The 25702-nt window shown below is 27.7% G+C and overlaps 1 protein-coding gene across 4 annotated transcripts in view; it reads left to right on the top strand.

Moving 5' to 3' along the window:
* Positions 1–22408, top strand: part of LOC100166395 — a 29742-nt gene extending 7334 nt beyond the window's left edge. For 2 of the 4 annotated variants that reach the window (XR_003839148.1, XR_001679117.2), the window contains exon 4: positions 326–4113. Coding sequence is in view for 2 of the 4 variants with exons in the window: in XM_016802689.2 (XP_016658178.1) it covers positions 11376–11386; positions 15644–15798; positions 17672–17969; positions 19668–21147 (1944 nt within the window). In the remaining 2 variants the exon portion in view is untranslated. Of the gene's footprint in view, positions 1–325; positions 4114–11268; positions 11387–15643; positions 15799–17671; positions 17970–19667 lie in introns of those variants that run through there. The other 2 variants (XM_016802689.2, XM_016802690.2) reach the window with 2 other exon arrangements.
* The last annotated feature ends 3294 nt before the right edge of the window (positions 22409–25702 follow it).

Here is a 25702-nt window from a genome sequence, read left to right on the forward strand (position 1 = left end):
AATAATATAGCAGATCAATCAAAATTATTGAAATGGATTATTGCTAAATAATGAATTACAATATTTATTATATTTACTATATTTACGTTTATAAGATGAAAACAACACGTCATGCGGGTGTGTATTTTTAAAATTTTTAGGCAAATTATTGTATATTTTATGAGCTAGTGAAAATTAAAAATAAATAAAGTATCCACTTATAATATCTTAATTAAAAATAATTATCGTTAATTAGATTATTCTAATATTATTATTATAAATGTAAAAATTTAATTATTTTCCATACAATTATAAAAATTGATGTTCGATTTGATGTGATTTTTAGATTCCAGCAACGTACCTTCATACCTACTTACCCAGGAGTTATCTACTTCATGAATCATAACTGTATTTTTGTTATATTAATTAGATACCTAAATATTATAGTATAAACGCCATTATCAGGTAATAATTATTAACGATATTGTATTATATTCGTACTTTTTTTTCATCAACTATAACTTATATAACCAATATAAAATACGATTGCATACATAGGATATATAGACATGCAATGTTCTATGTACTGAGCAGATATTCCGGGAAGTAGGAACAATACTCAAGTATAATATGTTATCAATTTACACCACTTATCTCACAACAATTTCTAACATATTTAACAAACGTTAAGAACGATCACGAATTTAGTATAATATCTTATCTAACCTTACCAATACTATTTATTTGAAATTTTATTAAAAATATATAATATTATATAGCAGACATGGCAATGCGTTGATTGCGTTGCTATTTCTAGGTTTTTCTGATTATGCGAACAGTATATCATCACTCATCAAGTAGGCAATCTGTGGTAGATCACGGACCCCACGTGGTGCGTACATAAGTGTATAAATTAACTCTAAAGTATCAAAAAATGCAAAAAAATTGGTTCACCAAAACTGTGGTTCAAACTTGATACACTCTGTACTAAAATACACAGGCTTTTCGCATTAATAATAATAATCTCAAAATCCCTGTTTGAGAACCTCCACTGGTTGGACCTCTTATTTACTTGTTTTTCGACAAAATGTAGCCTATATTCTTCCACGAGGTCTAATCTATCTCTGTAGTCTGTACCAAATGTCATTTCAATTGGTTTAGGAATACATAAAGGACACTTGTAGTCGGGTACAAACATTTTTGTCTTTTATATATTATGTGGATAGCTAGATAAAGATAATAGATATCTTTTAAATAATACAATAAGTAATCTTGATAACAAGTGTTTTTTAATATGAGTTCACATAAGAGAAAATATCCACTGATATACCAGAGTTAAAGTGTTTGAACCATTTTTCTTATTTTTAGTAATTTCATGTAGTGCTATTTTTATTTTTATTTTTTTATTTGATTATGCCATTTTCATTCTATAGGAGCATGCAAATTGGTTGAGATACATCCAACGTATTAATCATTTTTTATAATCAACTTGTTAATACCAGTCGTTAGAAGCGAGATTAATGTGTTCATAGGAGATTTTGGGTTGTCAAGAAAGGAAACTAGATTTTGTGAAATTTCATTATTTTTAGCTGTTTGTACATATGATTTATTTGAATGGTTTATATTACTTGAACTAGGATTTTGACTGTTGAAATTAGACGTTGGTTTATTGGTTTGAGGTGATGGTTGTTGTCGAGTGATGGATTTGCTTTTTTGCTGTGGATATTTGATCACTAAAGTTCTTTATATTTAGGACATCCCCTGAAGACGATGGATGATGTTGAGGTTTTTTTAAAGTTTTAAATTAAATGTTCATTACCACATTTAACACATTTGAGAGAATGGTTGCAGTATTTTTTAGTGTGGCCATAATTTTGACATGAGGTTCCTCTACTTTTATTTTTGTGTAAAATACTAACATATAAAGAATATTAATGTTGAATATGTCAAAATTATTGAATGTAAGTTCTAGGTCTACAAAGAAAAGTTGTAATTTTTGTTTGGTTCGGTTTTGGAGTACATTGTTTATTTTTCTATAACTATGAAAGTATGACATCAAGAACATTTAGTTCATCTTTTATGTTTTGTATTTCGGTAGAGTTATGTAGGTGCCTGACAACGACTCTGAACGCTCTTTCATGTTTAAGTTGATATGTATGATATTGAGCTTTACATTCTTGTAGGAATTTGATATAATTACCATGTAATCTGTATGCATTTGACATATTGGTGGTTAGTTTTATACCATTTATTGATCTTTTATATATAAATTTATCATCATTGCTGAGTAACTCTTTGATTTTATTACAAAGTAGGTTGAAGTTACTTATATTTTTAATAAATATTGGTGGAGACCGATACTGATAGAGCCTCCAATTATCATTTGTTGAGTTGGGATGTAGTGGTTGGCAAATTAATATTACTATTTGGCACGCTCTGTACTCTTAATTTTTGAATTATCAGTGGAGGTAATAATGGCGTTTCACTAGGCACTGCTCTAAAGCGATAAGATTATTATGAATAACTTTGGAATTCTAATATAACAACGGTTTGGGTAACAGCACTACGTGGTCCAACACCCCAGTTATATTTAATTAAAATAGTTTGAATTTCGAATACGGTGTAATGGTAATCGCTGTTTTTATAATGTAAAGACGGTTTTTTTTGTTTTGAAATGAAGAAAAATTATTGTGACTAACTTATAATAGAACGCATTATACGGAGAGCGATGTATGTAAGATGTGGCGCGCACGGCTGTCATCGCGAGACTATAATAAGAGGTACTTATTTAAAAAATTTTTAATTAATAATTACAAAGGAATGTATTTTTAATTTTGTATTAACTTAAGTTAATATTAACATAAAACGTATTAACTTTATCGTAAGCAAAATAACAAACGTTAGAATTTTAGTACATTTTTTTGAGAAATTTTAAATTCAATTAAAATATAATTCGATAGTCACCGATAAAAGTTAAGTTGTATAATGGCCAATGGGTTAATCGGCAATTATTCATAATTTTCTAGAAATTTAGGTATCTAGTCCGGTGGCGGTTTTGGTAGTATTTGTAGGTGAGGCGACTTATGTATCAGTCCCCACCTCCATAACAAAAGTCTATCAGTAACCAGAGTAATTAATGTTAAATAAAAAGCATGGAAGCACGCATAAACCAATTTAAACGAACCATCACAACGATTCGAACATAACAGAAATATAAATCAATATTACAACGGTTTAATTAAGGATGTCCCGGCTGTAACACAATTAATAACAACTGATTATGTGTTTTGATGATGAACTGCGGGCTATCTGACGTCATCGAAAAACTGTTGCCGGCTGAAATACCATCGTTTATTTACGTAATAATTATTTCGAACATTTTTTTATCAGTTAGTCGCTGTTTTTGGTAATAAACACTAAATTATTTAAAATATAATAAATTAATAAATGATAATTCATAATTCATGTTTTTAAACTTCGTAAAGGATTAATTATCCAAAACTGACTTATCTGTATCGTATTCGTATATATACCGTATTAATATACCTACCAATTATATCATTATTCATTAATTTATAATTTTTGTTTAAATTCCAATCTGCAAATAATCCAATACACAAAAGTTTTTATCTTCTATAAGAACAATGAGCATACATATTTCACAAAATAATATTTACTCGCTATAATATTATAATAATTGTAAAATTCGATAAGAATTTGTACATTTTTCCACCTACTACGTGACCCGTCGCACGATTCATTACCTCTCCCTTCTTAGGCTCGTTTTTGTTAACAATAAAATGGTCGTTTAATTGTATTTAGTATTACCTACATATTACAAGTTGTAATATCCCGATTTAAAAAAAAATAAATGAACGATATAGGTACCTACGTCGTTATTTTAAAAAGTAAGTGTTTTAATTAAATGCTCTATTCAAAAATAAATAATAAATATTATTCATGATAATATATTGTTCTATAATATAGGTAGCATGTACAAGAAAGAATTGAAAAGTCTATAATATGTAGGATGTAAATATCTGTAAAGTATAAAGAAACATTTTTACACATAACTACCTATATAGTTTTATTTCAATATAATATTATATAGGTAGTAATTATAATTACCTACTAATAACAATAACAATAACATTATAACAAACAAAATAATATGTATTATAATTTATAATAAATGTTTGTATGTTTTTTTTTTAATTTTTCATAATATTATAATTGGATTTAATAAATGTAACAAATTATTGTAGATAAAAATTGTTATGTTTTTATTAATAATTTCTGTGGATATACTTTTTTATCCAGCGCCGAATAATAGTAATTATAGATGATGCACTTAAGTACCTCTATACATTGTGTGAAAAAATTAATTTTACCTATGTAGGTACCTAGCTCTTTTTGAATGCTGTACCTACCTACTTTTTAATGTAAAAATATACACGTGTTATAAACCTATACAATGATATGGATAATTAATTATTTCATGGAAAAATTAAATAATTCATTATACCTATACTTATTAATACTTTAAATAAAGAGTCACATTATACATACCTACCTATTTGGGTACTTACATTATGGAATTATGGACATGTATTAAGTATATCAGTTAACATCAGTTTAATCCTGAAAAAATGTTTTATTATAATAAATAAATGAATAAATAGGTACATAAATGTTTGTTATTTATAAGCTAGTAAGCTACATTGTATTGTGTATTTGTATGCGTCATTGTTTACTATACTAGTGAATCAATAGCAATGCTTATAGAAAATAAGTTATTTTTATCTGGTTTGTTGTGTTTAATCTGTTCACCGTCTACTGCAATGTTGATTCAATATTGTAACAAAATATGTAGTTACATCTCAATTATTACTTTAATGCTGTGTAGATACATAACCTATTTTGCACTATAAATAATTTATGCCCGCGTACGCCTATTTTGCACGTAAAGAACAAGTGAATTTGTCATTGATCGATAGATACAGACATACAGACATTTAAACTTACGCTTATCTATGTCATTGGTTTATGATTATTATTTATCGAACTATCGAACTTTCGATGATCGATCACGACAGTTGACATTTGTACATTACATTATATATTAATTATTACACGGATGTAAGTTTTCACACATTTTACTTAATTTTCAATCACATATTTTTCACAGTAAAGATACCAACTTGCTTTTAAAGTGTTTGACATATTTACTTTGTTAACTTCACTCACATAGTAGCAGACTTTTACATATTCATAAAATAATATAGGTATAAGTTATTTAAATTGGTAGGTATGAAATTCTATTAGGTCATCAATATTTTCTAAACACTGATTGCCAAATCGTAAATTAAGTAAAATACATAATAAGTTTATCTAGGTGATTGGACAAGGTATTAGAGATAAAAGAAACTCAACATTTTTCAAAATGTAACTATTTATACTTTATAGGGGGAAAAAAATGTTTTATGGAACGTTAGTACAATAGTATGTAACTCAGGCCGATGCCATTACACTATTTATAAATATTTAGTATAATTTATTGGTTTAATTTGTATGGAAATGAATTTACACTGTTTTTTTTTAGTAAAATACATAAAATATTTAAAAAAAATTACGATCTAAAAAAATATTTAAACACTCTCCATAGTAGGTAGTTGTAAAAACTATATTAACTTACAGACTTATTTATTTTTCAAATTTTAATTCTATCCCCTGTTCCATTAATAGGCACAGTCTTGAATCTCAATAAGTATTAGTCATAAGCTGTGCTAAAATTGGTTAGATACATTTAATAGACCAGTCTAAATCTTGTTTGGGACTATTAGCTCATTATTGATATTTGATTCATTAAATGTTTAATGTAACCCAGCCATAGGCTAATAATTTATAAAACAGTGTAACATAACACACATAGTAAATATACTATGTATTATAAAAATAATTATGGAAATTATATAATGGCGAAAATGAAATAAAATTTATTATTGGTCATTGTCTGAGGTACAATATTAGCCATTAGATATTGATAATTTATAATATGCTATTAACAAGACTCCAATTGTATAGCATTTGCTAATAACTATTCTAGAATAATAAATACAAATAACAAAATAAAAAAATAATAATAATAATAATATATAAAATATCTATAATTTTGTTTTTTACATCAAAGATTCCAAATATAATAACAATTTAAGTTGCATATTTTAAGCTTTTGAGATTTGTGCTATTTATGCATTTTGTAGGATTTTAGTGCTATTTTTGCTAGTATACATTCAAAATAATTTTTATTGTATGGTTTTCATAAGCTTTAGATTATTTAAGTTGGTTTATAAAGTTTAAAAAAAAATTAATAGATTACACAATATTTCATCCTCAATTCCGTTTTAATAATAATACCTAGGTACTATATTTAAACTGCAGTCCGACACATACCTAACCTAACCTATAATGGCCCGAACGTTGTTATTAGTTCAATTAATATAAATAAACATTTTTTTTTTTTTGCATTTTTACATTCAGAGGATATTAATAAGTAGAAATATTAATATAATATTACTAGCTAAATATCCCGGCTTCCCCCGTATGCAGTTTTTCGTGCCTAATCCTTAATACTATATACGATATATAGGTGTATCTCAGTTTAAGTGTACCTACCTCAGTTCACAGACCAATTGGCGCCAGTGTACCTAGCTTTGTGAAATATTTCGATCTGGATGGCAACCAAAAGTCGGGGGTTGGCTTTAGTACTTGATATATTTTTTGTGGTTTAAACTCTCTAAATTATTGTGATATCTCTAAAAACCATTTCTAAGATTTTCATAAAATTCAATTGTGTAGCTGTTGAGTACCTATATGGATATATAAACTACACACATGCATTTGGTTTTAAGATCTATTTTCTTTATTTGAGGCCAAGAGCGTAACAATTTTATGCATACTTGCCCTGAACTACCCGATAAGCAACCAATGACAATTATTTTTAAGCAAAAAAAAAAGTTTCTATTTACACCGTGAATCTCAAAATCCCTTAGCTGTTTGACCACCTCTTCAAAATGCAAATATCGGAATTGTTTCTATGCTTATCACAATTATATAATGTGTAGGTATGAATATAGGTAGGTACTTATGTAATTTATTGCCGATTAAAAATTATCATCGGATATCAATATTGAGTAGGTATTTTAAATCAAAGGTAAAACGTAGGTACACCAAATAATCTCCTTAAAACATAACCGCCAAACTCTTACCCTTCATATTGCAGATTCATACAGTAAAACATTATATTTATGTTCATATCATCATGTTATAATCCTAATTAAGTTCATTATTATGTTATTATACATCAATTGTTTTTCGTTATTGTACATGATATTGATGGATTTTTAAATATTTGTATTTATTGCTGAGCTCATGTGACTAAGTACTTAATAGTTAATATTAATTCCACTAAAAATAAGAATTTATGACGTATAATAATATATAATAATTCTTATAAACATTAATCATGGATTAACCATAGAGTTTTTTCGCACAGCACTGGCCAGATGATAGGTTTTGTATCATTTAAATATACAAATTCTACATTTTGACATCATATACATCGTGTGATGTGGCCTGGTGGGTGTGGTGGTTGGCCTCTGTCACTAACGTGCTCTGAGGTCAAACATCGACCGGTGTCGATAGGTCCCAGATGGGTGACCACCCGGGTTTTTAGTGACAATTCTTCGTCACATACACACGTGTTTAAAACCGTACCCTCCCACACAGTAAAAATCGCGGGATAATAACCTTCAGGCTAATGACCTCAGCTGCCGAAGCCTTTACTAACAAAAAACTACTTTGTTTGTTTTTACGAGCACGACTGTTAATAGGTACTTAAAGTTTACAGGTAGGTACTGTAGTTATAAAATATAACTTTATAAGGAAGTTGTTTTCAAACTGGGTGCCGCGAGCATTCGTTAAGAGTGCCGTGGTCTTCTGAAAAATGTCACCTATTCGTCTAAGAATAAAATTATAAAAATAAAATTAATACAAATTTGTTAGTCCATCAATCACACATTTCCAATTAAATGTAGCATAATAATAATTCAAAACAATTTCGTTAATCTAATTATTTAGTGCAAAATAAATAAAAAGGTGTAACCTTATTATAGTGTGCAGTGAAAATTGTTTGAAGAGCATGGTGTCCGGTGTTAAATATTAGTTTGAAAACCAATGGTATAAGGTGTAGGTATGTGTAATCACCAGGAACAGAATATTTTGACTTTTGACGTAACACATTAATCTAAGGCACTTATTAAAACACCCAATAATTACCAATCTATATACCTATACATAGGAACAGAAGCGATTAAATAATATATTTAAATTGCACACGCTTGAACACCATTGTAATTAATAATTGATGCACAATGTTACTATTTTCAAATTTATTCGACCATAATATTAACTAGATAATATGTGCGATTTATTGTATTTCAAAAAGGCACAAATGGTCGAAACTGTTTGAACGCGATGCTATTTGGACATAATTAGCATGAATTTGCATGACTGTCATTTACGTATATCAACACGACAACACGTCATAATAATTTCTAATCGAGACTTTACTCTACCTCTATTACCTCTACCCTATTTATTTATAACATGTCAAAAATGAATAATACCTACTAAAAGTGCTTCCATTGTATATTTGTACGACTTTAATAATCTGGGTGTTACCTAGCTAGTATCGAATTATCAATTAATTACTGTATAGTGTATATACAGTCTCTAGTCAGTACCAGTTTTCAAACTCTAAATAAAATATTTAAGCAATGACCCTCCTACTACCTCCTACTTTATAATAAATAATTTAAAGTTGTATGCTAATTAAGAATTTTTGTTAATTGTTATAGAACATCATCAATAATTTAGCATAAACAAAATACTATAATAATTAATTATACATTCATCCACTCGAATTTAATTTTAAAAAAAAATTAATTTATTTCTAGGGCTAAGCAATTGCATTAGGTAAACGTCGTTTACCACGTCATTGGTCTGTACAAAACGCACCTATATTCGTATTATACGTTTTGGAAAGTTACAGTTTATTTTTATTTATGATGTCCTAATAATTGCATTTCTTGATATGAGAACGATGAGTTTAGAATTTTATATAATAATATGTATAGCACCCGATGGACTAATATAAACTAAGGGCAGAGAGAGAGAGTTAAACATAGACGTTAATTTTGATGTGAGGGAAAGTGGGTCGGTAGTGGAAGACGACGGGGGTTGTGTACGGAGCCTATTTATAATAGTATTCCTGGGTCATCCAACCAAATACATAGGTGTAATTTTGGATAGAAAACTAATATGGAATCCACATAACACCTCCAAACTACAAAAAGGCTACCAAAGGCTAAAAGTACTATACCCATTGATCAACTGACAAACATCATTAAACTGGAGATGTTCTTTCATGCTATATAAACAAATCCCTACGACCATTACTCTTATTCCCAGTCCCTGTGTGGGGAAATAAAATTGTGCTAAAACCCACATACATAAAATACTATTATTCCAATCCAAAGTTCTGAGGACAATATCTAATGCTCCATGGTTTGTACGTAATGATGCACTTCATAAATACTTTTCAGCTAGTCGCAATAACTGAGTACATAAAAAAATTAGCAATCAACTTCTTCAACCAAATAAATTCTCCTCGCAGTGCGAAGTTATATAGGCTAACCTTCTGTACGCAGACTCAAGCGTGGACGGTGGACGCCCGCCCACATGACCTTTTATTTTTATTTTTATTTTTTTTTTTGTCTTCTGATTTGTAAATACTTTAAAACGTAGCAGATAGTATCTTTTATTACTAATTGTTATCTATTTTGAAAATTTAAAAAAAATGTAATTCTGTTAACAGTAAGTTAAATGACATACGTCAGGGAAACTTTAAAAATTATTTTAAAAAGAAAATTGTCAGGTTTGTTCTACCTTGTTGGTGTATCAAAGGACGTGGTATGTGTAGGTATTGGTGTCGGTTGTTAGTCACCGAACAGGGTACAGGTGTTCGGGACGAACGAGATGACATAATTTGCCGTGTCGAACGTTGTGGGTTGCGTGACTTCAATGAGAAGGACTAGAGACACGAGAGTCATTAGCTGGTCGAGGGAGATACGACCAGTCTCGAGGGGAGCCTTGACCACGAATTAAGATATACTATGAGATAAGTTGTGACGGTAGAGTGTGAGATGGGCCCAGATATCAGCACGTCACAACGTTCACGGAGACGCCACAGCCTGACGGACGTGGGTCTGTGTCGACAACTGTAACAGGAGGAGTATTGTGGTGATTACTCACCACCAAGGCTTTAAATAGTATCTAGATACTATCTCAAGCCGTGCTCACCACAAAGGCAACAATTGAAATTTTACCATGAAAATATAAAATTCTAATATGTGGCTGTTTCTTAGATATTAAATGTATTATATAAGGCAAAGTGGTGAACTTTATCATATTATTGTATTTTTGTTTTATCCGTGAGAGAAAATGTTCTTTCATTCATGACCAGTAATTTTTAGTTAAATACCTACCGTTATACATTTCTTACGTTCTAGCCAAAAAAGGTGCTAAATAATAAAATATATCACTGAATATTATAATCATGTTTAATTATATTGGTAGGTATATGTCAATATAAAATGCTTAATCCAGTTTTATATTATGAGTGGCAATGTTGATACATTTATTGATTACTTATACATTATACAATATTAATTTTTTGATAAAAAAATCACTACTTACTTTGATTTAACCCTAATATTTATTGGAGTTTTTGATGACCAATAACTCTTAAATCTTCAACTAGTAATCTTATATATTTGAAATTTTAAATCAAAAGAATTAAAATTTTTTTAATTCTTGAAATATTTAAGTACATACAATTAACTATTTTGAATAAAATATTTTTTAATTCCATAGTCATCATTATTCTCAAGTTTGAAATTGTGATATAGATTTTTCATGGCATTCTAATATAATATGAATTCATATTTCCCATGTTGATATTATAATATTTGATGATACCTACAGTTTTATTATTATTTTATTTTATTTTAATGTATTAAGTGCTAAACAATGTTGCATATCATCTAAGTACATTGTTTATTGAAATGTATGGTAAACTATTTTGAAAAGGCAATATTTAATTTCTCTAAAATACATTGTACATTTGTTTTGTACCTATCTAAGACTTCAGATTTGAAATAACCTTATTCATAATAACTAAATGTGTATAATTCTTTATTTATTTAATTTTTATTTAGACCATTGATGATTTAAATTAAAACTGTAATTGGATATGATCCATATGCATCAATCAGATGACTCATGGGTAATATTTTCATATAATTTAACGATTTACTTAATAAATATTTGCATGTGTGGTTTTTTGTTGGTTTGTGTTTATAAGATTATAGAATTTATAACTTTTTAAAGTCTTGCAGTTATATATTACGAGATTATTCATACAAAAGTAATTATTTTGAGCATGTGAATGCTCTATCATTATTTTCTAATAAATATAGAAAAATACAAATATATGATTTATTATTTGTTTGAACTCGTTTTAAACCTTTGGCATGAACAATGTTCTCTAAGTTTAAATTGTCAAGTATTGTTAGGTATGTATTATCAAACCTCTGGCATGGTAGGTATTACACTTATACGTGAGATCTTGTCCAGCTTGTATGTGTAATGGCATTGCGTCCTCCAAGCTTGGATGACAAATACAAATAAGTAATGTTACTTGTAGCTAATAAATTTAAGTATTCTGAGTATTGTAAACAATTATTTCCTATATTGATACAACTTTTTAAAGGCTTGCAGTTATATTTTACAAGTTTTTTTTCACACAAAAGCAACTATTTTTAATTAACCGAATATATGCATTACCATTATGTTCTAGTAATTTGTTTAAACATTGGTCAAATTCAATAGTGTAATAAATATAGCAAAATAGTAAATATATGAATAATGATTGAACTCGTTTTAAACCCCTATAATTTACAATGTTCTCTAAATTTAAATTGTCATGTATGTTTTTGTTAGGCATGTATTAAACCGCTGGCTTTCATAACATTACATTTCTTTAGATAGGTAGCGTAAATATAAGCAAGATGTGTATCTTACTATCTTATACACATAGATTGTTTTATAAAAAAAAAAAAGTCTCAAAAATATAGACTCCCATTTGAATTTTAAAAGGTACCCCAAAATATCCCCTTTTTAATAAATAAAAAAAAAAAATAATGAATATCAAATTAATTAAGATTATATGATTTAAAAAAGTTTTCACGTAAGACATTTTTTCCTAATTTAAGTATATCAAACTGAAGTCTGATGTCATTTAAAATTTGAAATACACTGTATAAGTTTAAATACTTGTCTTGAAAAATTATGATTTTATTTCATTAGGCATGTTTATTTTTTTGTTTCACAATTAGAAAAATAGACAGTGACACAGTGGAATTTGTTGTATTTCATTTTTCCAAATATTATTAGTTTGAATATAAATAACATTTTAAAAATGGTCACCATATATCAGATTTTCAAACTTTTTTCAACCCGAATTTATTAGAAATAAAAATATTATCACTATTAAATAATAAAAATTTAAATCAAAATGTTAATTATCACTTAAAAGGTGTTAAAACTTAAAATATTTGAAAGTTATGTTTATACTATAGATGAGTAAACTAAAATAATTAAATGTCTACCGAGACGTTAATCTTCAAATGTAAATTAGGTACCTATATCGTCCTTCAGACATGTACAGTTAATAATTATTTGTAATTATATAATTACTTATTTACACACGCGTTTAATAATTGAGCCTAAACCTGGTGTAGGAAGATATTGAACAAATACAATATTCAATAATAACAATTGACTGCTGTGATTTATTATTTTTTAACTTTTTTTTTTTTTATTATTTATTTTTTATTTACAATCTGTTACATAAAATTGAACAATAAGTAAAATAGATAAGTGAATAGGAAGTGGCTTGAAGTAAGGACATATTTAAGAAGCCTTCCAGTGAAGACACTTAGTCAGTTATTTATATACATTTCTATAAGTTAACAATAAAATTTAAACTTAATTTAAATAAAATTAGGCAGTCAACTAAATTAATAGGTCCTGACACCACCGCCTTTTTAGTCTTTTCCTAGGATTGTCAGGTATGTTTGCCGACGCAAGTCCTTTGATTAGGGAGTTATCGAGGGAGTTATCATGGTTTTTAGCAGATAAGTTAAATCGTCTATAAAAAATTCTAGCTACATCTACTTTATGCATATTTATAAATTATATTATATGGCATAATGTCCATGTAAAGGTATATTTTGAAAATGTAATTGCGTTTAGAAATTAGGTAACATATAGGTACATTATACCAAATAATATTATTTGAATTACAACAAAATAACTAAATCCTTATATTATTTTGATTTAAACATCCAATTTTGTAAAAATTTTAACTTGAAATAAAATAAAAACAAACCACACATCACTGTAAAACTAGTATTGAGTAACTTGCCCAATCCTGTTTATCAGTAGTTGTATCATGTACCTGTATACTATATAGATTATAGGTAGACAGGCAGACAGCTAGTGTATAATATACAAACACCTATGCATGAATTATTGGTCACGCACAACAAATCTGTCACATTTTAATCGACAGTGTTACAATATTGATCTATACTCTGTTCAGCGAGAGACCGAGCCGCGCACCAACAGAAATTGATTCCTCCACGCAACACCCCGCAATTAGGGAACCGATTTCGATAGCATGGTGACGCGGAGGGATGTGCAGAATCACTTTCGCTGAACAGAGTATAGGTTTTACGTGATTATGCAGATGATTAAATAGGGTGTATTTATAAAATACCTTCACCTACATTTGTCTTGGTTGCTAAAATTAACGGCAACAATATTTTTTAAGCTATTGCATAGCTTTTATCGCAGGTCTCGTGTAGTGACTGAAAAAAAATTTTTCGTAAAGAAAAAGCGTGACCACTTTGTTTATTTATACATACTATAGCAACCTGGTGACCATAGCAACGCATAGCTAAATTATAATTTAATTTTGATAACAGTTATTTATTTTTAAATAACAATGACTATGAACATCAAGCGCTTATAAATATAATGGTTTTGTTATGGGTTGCTATAACAATAAATTTATATATATAAATATATAATATATTATTAATTTTATATATTTATAATAATACTAGCTGATCCCGTGCACCTCGTCGCCCATTAAAAATACCTACTCCATATGTATTAATCTCTAAACGTTAATTAACATAATCAAAAAGGGATTATTATTCCGAAAGGGATCCATTATTCCGATGGCCACGCTTGGGTGTGTGCTGTAATTAATATCGGCATCATAGTGTAGTGCACAAAGGTTCAATTCGGTGGTTCGTCTGGATCGAGCACCCATTACTCGCATGGTCCCCAATCTTGCTTCTCGGTGCTCGTCTGTCTCAGATGAGCGGACCCGTGACTGACATTCACGGTTTGTCCTCACTCTGGTTTCTCTTTGCTCGTCTGTCCCGGATGAGCGGGCCCGGGACCGCCGTTCTCGGTCGGTACTCAACCTGGCTTCTCTTTGCTCGTCTGGCTCGGATAAGCGGGCCAGGGACTGACGTTCTCGGTTGGTCCTCAACCTGGCTTCTCTTTGCTCGTCTGGCTCGGATAAGCGGGCCAGGGACTGACGTTCTCGGTTGGTCCTCAACCTGGCTTCTCTTTGCTCGTCTGTTTCCGCGGCTCGTGTTTCCCGCTTCTTGCGTGCTAGAACTGCGGGACTATTTATCGATCGTTTGTTGTTGGGCATAATAAATTAACTAATAATAGTAGAAATTCTTATAATAGTTGCAATTGAATTCGGTTATAAATATGAATCGTTGGGCACTATAATAAATAACAAACATTTTAAACCATTGGCAACCAATAATTATTATTATTATAGCTTTGAAACCCACGGTAACTATTTAAAAACAAAAAGGTCCATAAGTTTCAAAATATTATATAATTGATTGCCATGGGTAGATGGACACACCCGTACTATATCTGATCCTGTGCAATTCGTTGCCCATTAAAGACCTATAATTATAAACAACACTCATGGTAACCTTGGTAACCATAGTAACCATGGATCATGGTAACCTTAATAGCCATGAAATCTTGGTAACCTTAGTAACCATGGCAACCTTGGTAACCATGGTAACATGGTAACCTTAATAGCCATGAAATCTTGGTAACCTTAGTAACCATGGCAACCTTGGTAACCATGGTAACATGGACACACAGACAGACACACTGACATACATTCATTTTTATATATATAGATAGATAAGATATATAAAATATAATATATTATAGCAATAAAAACATAAACTATAGTTTCTATGATACAAATTCCTGAATAAATAGAATAATAAACAAATTTAAAATCATATCAACTTTTTATTTATTTAATATGCAATAGCTTTATTGCGGCAGTCCCCGAATGCCACTTTTAATATTTTTTTTATAATAAGTATAGTTGTTAACTATAACATACATTTTAAATTTTTTATAGATCAATGCTGGATACGATTAAGCATATTTTAAAACCAAAAATATTCATGCTATGGATTGTATTATTCACATTAATAGTATGGACTTACTCATATTATTCGTTAACTGCATTTGAAGTGATTTTTAGTGAACCACGTCCACTCTTCTTAGATCACGGTAAGTTTTAAATTAATATTCAATTTATATTAGGTAGGTATATAATATGCGTGACACATTAATACAAAATTAAAGAAAATTACAAGTTACTTCTTTTGTTATTGGACAGCAATAATTTCATGCTGATAAATTAAATATATTATTTAAATTAGTTGTAAGAATATTGAAGAAACAATGAGATCATTATACTTACTGTAAATTTGTTTACTGACATGAATTATTATTATAGGATCTATATTGTAATAATATGTTTAAGGTTATTGTAATAAGCATTTTAATTTACATACCTAGGTATTGTGTTATAACTTATAGCTTTCAACTTGTTCAGAATATAGTATACGACTCTTGTAAATTATAATTAATATTCCTAATTGCATCAATACAAAAATACTTACACTAGCTATCTTGCAACCTATAATATTTTCTCAATAATTGACACAATATGATATTTAACTTTGTTCACTTTAAATTATATTTTAAACTAAACATTACTTAGTATCCTAGCAGTTCTTATCGAAGATTATAAAATAATTTAAATTTATGAAACATTCAAATTAATATTTTTTTTGGTGTTTTAATATTAACTTATTATAATCATTTAAAAGACACTAAGACAATAAAACTTGATAAATAAAAAAAATTGTGAAACATTTATTACGAAAATTGGCAAATTATTTTGAGTTGAGAATTCATAAAAAATTTTCTTTTCACATCTAAGATTTAAAAATGTAACACAAGATTTCTCATGAGTTTGTCTATCTTCGTCAAAAAAAAAAAAAATGTCTACAAGCAAATCAAATTAAATTTTTATGAGCGTTTGAAATTCATATTTTTACAATATTGGATATTCACTCGATTTCTCATGTAGCGGTAGTGTTATTTTATTGTTATTCAAAAACAAACAAATGTAGATACATGAAAATTGTACTGAATATTTATATTTTCATTTTATATACACTATATATAATTTTGAAAATATTTTTTTACTTGTTTTGAGCTCTTTACGGACATTTTCCGTTTCCATTTTTTTTAGTTTTTTTTTTTCTATAAATATCAATCAAATTTTATTTGTTAGGTAAAACAGCGTAAAAATTGAATGCAAGGCTCCTGATAAATTGTTACAATAGCAGTTGAAAAATATTAAAAATTCATAGGCACAATTTTTTTTTATAATTTTTTTTTAAAGTTTGAATTTTCACAAAATTTATCAAATTTAAAATTTAATATATATTTTGTACTTAAAAATTATAAAATATTCAACTTTTGTAGTTAAGGATTGAAAATTTAAAACAAGGTTCCACGTAAATAGGTTAATATAGAAATTACTTTATTCACAATAATATCATCAAATATACTTAGTAATATCAAAGGCTGACTAACTGTTTTCGCTCAGAATCGTTTTTCTTATACAATGATATTGTATAATTGAATTCAAATTTAATACCATCCATTACAATAATAACTCACTTGTAACCTATTCTAGTACAGCAGAGCAACATCCACTTACCCACCTTTTTATTATTTTTTTTTTTTTGATTAAAGATTAAGGTGAATAATGAATAGATAATATTATTTTTAAACTAAAGGACTATTTAGTGAATTTAAACATTTTAAAAAAATTATTAGGAATATTATATTTTTTGTACAGTCAATATTCAATTTATTATTATTTAGATTATTAAATGTATTATTATTATGATATTAAATGTATAGGAATATTTAAAATTACTTTTATAAAAACATGTTGTGAAGAATAACTTAGGTCTGAGGTTTTTGCTGATTCGTTTCTATTAAAAAACTATACTAAAACAAAAAAATATTCATTTAAAATTGTACGTTTAACACATTAATGTATTATTGTTATTTGTTTCAGGTAATTCTGGTTATTTAATCAATACATCAGGATGTCGAATTCCAGAAATGTATTTGAATGGACCTGAAATAGAAAAATGTTTTAAACCAAACCTAGAACTAAATTGTAAAACGAAATGGAACTATAATTTGCCATTAATTACTTCAGATTTAACATCTCTAATATTAAATATGAGTGCATGGGCTACTTTAAATATCAGTGATGGAGATCCAAGTTTCGAATGTTATTACATTCCAATAGAAAGATCATCATTTGGCGACGACCAAGATCCTAAATCATATAGTGATGATGATGTGAAGTAAGAGTAATTTTCTACTTTAAGATAAATCAATATACATATTAGCTAAGTCTGGGGTGTATACGTATCTCATGTTTATCACCTTTTTTTTTATAACACTTATATAAAATTTTATAAAAATAAAATATAAAGACCAAATTTTAACGGAAATTTCCAATATTTGTAATGTTCCAGCTAGTTGACGAATCTGCAAATAAATTGTTTCTATCTCAATTGTAATTCAGTATTATTAGAAACAAGGTTTTCGTTATTTGAAATAATTTAAAAAATAATTACCAGACATATTTGTAAAATGTATTTCAATCATAATATATAGGAACCTAGTATAATACTTAAGAGGACGCTACACATGCATTTGTTGTTTCCGTCTTACATACTTACGACATAGCAAATTTTCGTTCACGAGTTTCAAAAATATGCTGTTATTTTTGATATTAGAGTGACCTATTATAATTTATAACATTTTTAGATAATAACATTATCTATGCTTAAGCGTTGGCTTTTATTCAATATTTTAATTTTCAAGCGAGATATGAGCATTTTTAATTTTTTATATTTCACATTTATATATCTTGTTCAAAAATTAAAATTTCAAAAAATCGACAACGCTTAAGCACAGATAATATTTTTACATAAAAGTATGATAATAGGTCAATTCACTCTAATATTAAAACTAACAACACACTATTGAAACTAGTGAACGGAAATTTGCTATGTCGTAGGTGTGTAAGGCTTGCGACAACAAATGAATGGGTACGGTCCTCTTAACCAAGTATAATAAATCACTGATCGAATCATTAAAACAACCTCATACTCGTAAAATTCAAAAAAGTAGGAAATAAAAAAAATATATATAACTGAATTCCTAAATTTAGTCATTTTATTTTAAATAAATCCGTTAATTATAAATTAAGATTTTCCAATGATAGGTGTTGTAAAAAAAGTTTAATTCTCAACTTTTTGTGAAAAAGTTTTTGAAAAAAATCTATATTGCATTTTTGGTATAATTCAAAACCAAATAATCGTAGATATGTACTTAATCTTCACAAAATATGTTTATAATACCATTTGTTATGCATGTTAAAATTATAATCTGTTCTACCTATAATAAAAAAAAGTGTAGGTATCGAAAAATCACATTACTTTTTATAAGCATTACATTGTAATTTTAACAAAATTCGTAAAAATCATAAATATTTGCAAATTCTGTTGTAAATTAATATATTGTATAAAATGTTCAATTTTTGTATCTAAGAATAAAAAATGTAATACATGGTACCTCATAAGAAGATTGATACTGAAAACAAAAAAAAATCTAAAAAAAATATCATACCTAATCATTTTTTTGCATAAACATTTTCCGATTTTTGTATTTGCGGTTTATTTTTCACGATTTTAACCGGAACCCACATAAAGTAATTGACTCTCTAACAGATTAACTTAACATCCATATAGTAAGACGTTAAAAAATCTTAATCCTTGTATATTAGGTTATAGTTTTCACCTTATATTATTATATAATACATTTTGAATTTCGTAGCGGGAAACACCATACTTCCAGTGTTATAAAATAATAATATATTATGTTATATTATATAACAATAACATCACTATAATTCTTATATATTATCGTATTATTTTTATTTAAAACTAGTTATATTGTGTATAGAATTGTAAATAGATTTATTTTTTTTATAGACTTGGTGAAAAAGTATATTTTGTACACAATACAACAGTTTCAAAGGAAATGGTTGAAGTAGTATGCACATTAAATTCAAATGTAATTTACAAATATTATCATATATTCATACAACCAACTTCGTCAGTAAGAAACCGAAAATACGGAGAAGTAAGTATATTACTTTTGGGTTTGGACGCAGTATCTCGTATGAACTTTCATCGTCAAATGCCAAAAACTAGTGCATTCTTATCTGAAATTGGCACTGTGGAAATGACAGGTTATAATAAAGTTGAGGATAACACGTTTCCAAATGTAATTCCCACACTAACAGGAATGTCAATAGAAGAGTTGAAAATAAATTGTTGGCCTGAAAACAACAACTTTTTTGATAAGTGTAATTTTGTATGGGATGATTATAAAGATGCTAATTTTAGCACAGCTTTTGCCGAAGATAGTACTTCAATTGGAATGTTTAATTATTTAAAATCTGGATTTTTAAAACAACCCACTGACCATTATTTAAGACCAATTATGACCCATGCTGAAAATGTTATAGGACACGAATCTATTGGAAACACAATTGCTTGTCTTGGTCCTAAGTTGGGTATGACTGTGTTGCTTGATTATGCTTTTAAAATGTCATTATCTTTGACTAATCATTTATACATGAATGTATTTTGGACGACGAGCCTAACGCACGATTACATAGAGTATCCAAAATTTGGTGACGATGATTTAAGAAACTTTTTTGATGCGTTTAACAAGTCTGGTGAGCTCAACAAAACAATTGTCATACTAATGAGTGATCATGGCATCAGGTGGGGATGCTTTAGGGACACATACCAGGGTAGTTTGGAAGATAAACTACCTTTGTTGAATTTCATCATACCACAATGGTTTCAAAATATGTATCCCAGCGCAATGGAGAATTTGAATAAAAACACAATTCGTCTAACAACACCGTATGATTTACACCAGACGCTATTAGACTTCATCGACATAAAACAGCTCGATGACAATGCAATTGCGAGACGAACGAAAATAAATAATTATAAAAGAGGTACAAGTTTATTTCTTGAAATCCCAGAAAATAAAAGTTGTGAAACAGCGGGAATACCTAAAAACTATTGCGCGTGCCACGAGGAGAGGCAGGAATTAGTTGTAGATGATGTAAACGTCGTTGAAGCAGCGAAGGCCTTTATGCAATATGTAAATTTTAAGTTGTCGACGTATAATACACTTTGCACATTTCTAACGCTGCACGAGATCCATAAAGCATCAGTTGAAATGAGAAAAGATAATAATTCGGTGAAAGATTACGAGATACAAGTAACTACAGTTCCAGGGTTTGCGAAATTCGAAGCAACTTTAAGGCATTATAACGGTAACTTTAAAATGGTTGGTTCAGTAAGTAGATTAAATTTATATGGCAATCAAAGTATTTGTATGAATGACGCCAAAATGAAGTTATTGTGTTATTGTATACATGAAAATTAAACTCAATCGCATACTCGTAATGTCCAAACTCATATCATAATATTAATTATTTTTGTCTCAGAATAAAAAGGTTCTAAATCATTTTTTTTTTTTTAATGGTTTTTTGCATATACCTAAGTGTTTAATATTTTTTATTGCATAAATAAATCTCGAAATCGTATCGGGCCGTTGATTATTCAACGAGATACAGATAATAAAAAGGTTTTAATATGAATGATTTGGATGACACCGAAAATGAAATAGTTCTAAACGATCTTAGATGTAATATACTTACCTCTTAGAATGAAAAGGTACTTACTGTTATAAAACGATTATACCACTGATACAATATAAATTATTATTGTGCCATAATGAAATATTATTCTAGCATGTACTTTTAGCACACCTATTTTTGTTTTGTTATGATGAATGATGATTAGGTAATACCTACCTGGTATAGTATTATAATTATAAATATTGTCCTATTATGCTGTTTTCGTATAAGTATACCGCGAGTCTGTGTAATATACTAATATTATACTGTTTTATAGGTATAATTCCAATGTATTAATATAGCTCTATTTTAATGTCCTGTACAGTTGTAACTTATAGCATAGGTATTTTTTATAATAGTACTAAACTTAAAACTAAAAATATTGCATAATATATCATTTTTAACTTAATTTACACTTAGAAGTTGGAATCGCTGCGTAGAAAAAATATTTAAATTAGTATGAAAAGGTTCTAACTAAATAAATAATTTGTGTTTCCAGAATGAAAAGCTCTACACGTAAAACCTTTTAATTCTAAAACCAATATTTTAGTTATTTATTATTAACTCAATCAATAATTGATGTAAAAACAAATTGCCAGCGATGTTGTATTCTTTGGAACTTTCTTGATATTACATACAATTTTGGCAATTTAGTATTTAAGGTGACCAAAGTTATTCTATTTTTAACTTAAAAACGTTCCCCTTTTATAAACAAACAATTACAAAAATTACGTTAGAAACTTTTCATTCTGAGACGATGTATAATGTATAATATGATCAAAATATCAGTACTTGGTAGGTAGAATATACCTTACACTAATAATTAGAATTAAGATATCGTTTTGGTAGGTTACAAAATTTGGCTGTAAAAGTATGCTTTCATAGATTGGATTTTCTTTAGCCCTCAATAGTCGTAGAAACATGATTATTTCACCAAAATAAATGTGAGAAGTTCTTCTAGGTAACAACCAATTTTTTTTTTTTAATTGAATAGAGAATATTTTTTTATAAAATAGACAGTAAAACATATCAAAAATATAGAATGCAGTTATCTAGAAGAATTTATTAAGTTTACTTTGGTGGAAAAATATATGACTAACGAGTGCTGAGGAAAATGCTTGTCGAAAACATGTTTTGGTAACAAAAATAAATAATGTTGAGCAATCTCTTGAGCTGTGAGTTGTATAATTTAACTTTTACCAGAACAGCGTCTTAAAACGAGAGAAAAAAAATCAATTTTCTAACGGAGTTTAATTTCGTTTGTAATGTGATATTTTTAATTTTATATAAAATATATTATTAGAATGTATTTATTGTGAAAATATTTTTGCTTTTTATTTGTATTTATTTTTTTTACTGTTGAACAATAACAAATACTATGTATATTGTATGACTATGCGTAGTTGAAAAAAATAAATATATTTGTCCTTTTATATATACTTATTATGCGTATTTTAACAAACGTCTAACATAATGTTATTATTGTGTGTTGAAAAATAATAAATATAATTATTGAGTACCTGTATAGATTATAATTTTATCGATTTTGTTGTGTACCAAATCAATAAAAATGTATTCTTATTTGTTATCGGCCAAGAGGAGCGATGCATCATAATAGGCGTGCGCGCGGTGGGGGAGGAGGTTGGGTCTAGTTGGGCCTAAGTCCACAACTTGATTTTATGTAACGATATTAGTGATCTTACTTATTTTTTCATCCACCGAGCGTTTAGAAGTAGAGCAACTTTCATCAAAATAGTTAGTAATTTTCCTTTTATTAGACATAGTAATTGTGAAAATTTAAAATAAACAAAATATTATTAAAATAATAAACATATATAAAATCAAAAATTATTCAAAAAGTGCATGTTGCACTTATAACTGTTTGACATCCGCTATTCCGCACCCAGTTGCCAACCAATTGCCTGCTACCATTTCCGTGCCTGTCTCTTGAGTCTTAAAAATTATAATATAAATTTAAATGTTTAAATATTTTTTTAATATTTACAGTTAAGTATAGGTAGATGTTAAAAATATTCACTTTCCCGTGTAATTTGTTTATTGAATTAATTACTTAATTAACCTACATTAAAAAAAAAATGAAAAAACAATTTTTAATGCATTTAATATATAACATCAAACACTGTAAATATATATTATAATTTACTGTGCAACTAACAAACATTTCACATAGTATGAATAATGCAGGTAGGACAATATAATAATATACCATATATTCAATAATTATGTAACCACCATGATAGTAATACCAAATATAACATTCATGTTGTATATAAACCACATTATTTAAAGTAGGTACGTATAGACACAAAACAATATTAAGTTAAAGAAATTGTTGGAAAAATACATGTAAATCAATAATCTCAGATTCTGAGCGGAGCATAATGAATGTATTGATTTTATAATGTTGTGTATTTTTTTTTGTGTCTGTCATCTACTTTTCGGACAGTAAAAATGCTTAGATTTTCTTCAACAGTATCTTTTCTGATAGGAAAGTCAATCTAGTTGGGAATTTGGGGGGGGGGGGGGTCGAAATTCCTTTTAGTTTTCGAAAGTGCGGGAAAAAAAATGGAAAATCAAGGAATAACTAGAATATTCAGGCAAAATCGATTATGGTGTTTGGTATAACTCTAAAGCAAATAACCGTAGATACATGAAATTTTCAATGATTGTTTATATTACGATCAATTTTTCAAAAAATATTGATTTATTTTGAACTGTTTACGGAAATTTTCAGTTTCCAATTTTTTTAGTTTTTTTTTATGAATGTCAATAAAATGTTGTTTGTTTGATAAAAATTTAGGAAATTTAATATAATTTATAATATTAATATATTATTAATGCTTTTAAAAAAAGCAGGTAAGTGGATGTCGCTCTGCTGTACAGTAGATTATAAGTGGGTCATTGTATAATGGTTGTATTAGACTTGAATTCAATGATATAATATCATTGTATAAGAAAAACGATTCTGAGCGGAGATGGTTTGTCAGTCTGGATATTTTATATTTTCTTATTATTTATTTTATCATGTAAGTTGAATTAATATTAAATATTATAATTTTGTATTCGTTTCTATGGTGATAAACAAAGCGTTAGAAATTAAAATCCCATTTTTAGCGTTTTTTCGTAATTTTCCGGTGGTTTTTCCCGTGACATTAAATAACTATTAAGAAAATCGAAAAATGACCTCTTTAAAGTACCATCTTGATCCAATTTGCTAAAAGATAAGGTACTATATGTTGAAATCGAAACACTCCTTCTGGAAGAAATTTTGTATACAGGATATAAAAAGAATAAAAAAAATAAAAAAATAAAATAAACACCATTGTAAAAACAATAGCTTCCTCGTTTCGCTCAGAATCTAAAATATTAAAAACTCAGTCACAATTTTTTTTAAAAGCATTTAAAGTTCAATTTTTGACAAAAGGCGTATCACGAAAATGGGCAAATTCTTTGAGTTAGAAATTCCTAAAAATTTTCTTTTTAAATCTACGATTTGGCAACGTAATACAAGATTCTTTATAAGGTATTATCTCCCTTTATCAAACAAAAAAAATGTCTATAAGAAAGTCAAATTAAATTTTTATGAGCGTCTGAAGTTCAAATTTTTTCATTCAATTTCTCATGTAATAATTTTCTTATTTTGTTGTAATTCAAAAACGATAATAACCGTAGACACGAGATTTATATCATAATATATTTAATTTATCAATTCCTATTCATGATAAAAGTTTCAAAATATTTTGACTTGTTTGAGTTGTTGACAGACAATTTCAAATCTCAATTTTAGATTCTGACTGGAACGATCTTATTTTGAGCTCTTTAAGGACATTTTCAGTTTCCATTTTTTTTTTAGTTTTTTTCTATAAATATCAATAACATTTTATTTGTTGGTTAAAAAAGCTTGACAATTTAATAGGAGGTCCCTATTATATTGTTTCAAAGGCTGTTGAATAAACTAAAAATCCATAGTCACAATTTTTTTTTATAAGGATCTAAAGTTCAAATATTGACAAAATACGTAAAAATGACGAAAATTTGCAAATTATTTTTAGATAGAAATTAATGAAACATTTTCTTTTTAAATCTAAAATTTTAAAACGTTATAAAAGATTTCTCATAAGTTTTTCTACCTTTTTTAAAAAAAAAATGTCTACAAACAAGTCAAATTAAATTTTTATTTAAAGTTCAAAAATTGACAAAATATGTAAAAATCACGAAAATTAGCAAATTATTTTGAGTTAATAATTCGTAAAAATTTTTCTTTTTAGAACTAAGATTTTA

This window comes from Acyrthosiphon pisum, chromosome X (genome assembly GCF_005508785.2).
Source record: "Acyrthosiphon pisum isolate AL4f chromosome X, pea_aphid_22Mar2018_4r6ur, whole genome shotgun sequence".
NCBI lineage: Eukaryota > Metazoa > Arthropoda > Insecta > Hemiptera > Aphididae > Acyrthosiphon > Acyrthosiphon pisum.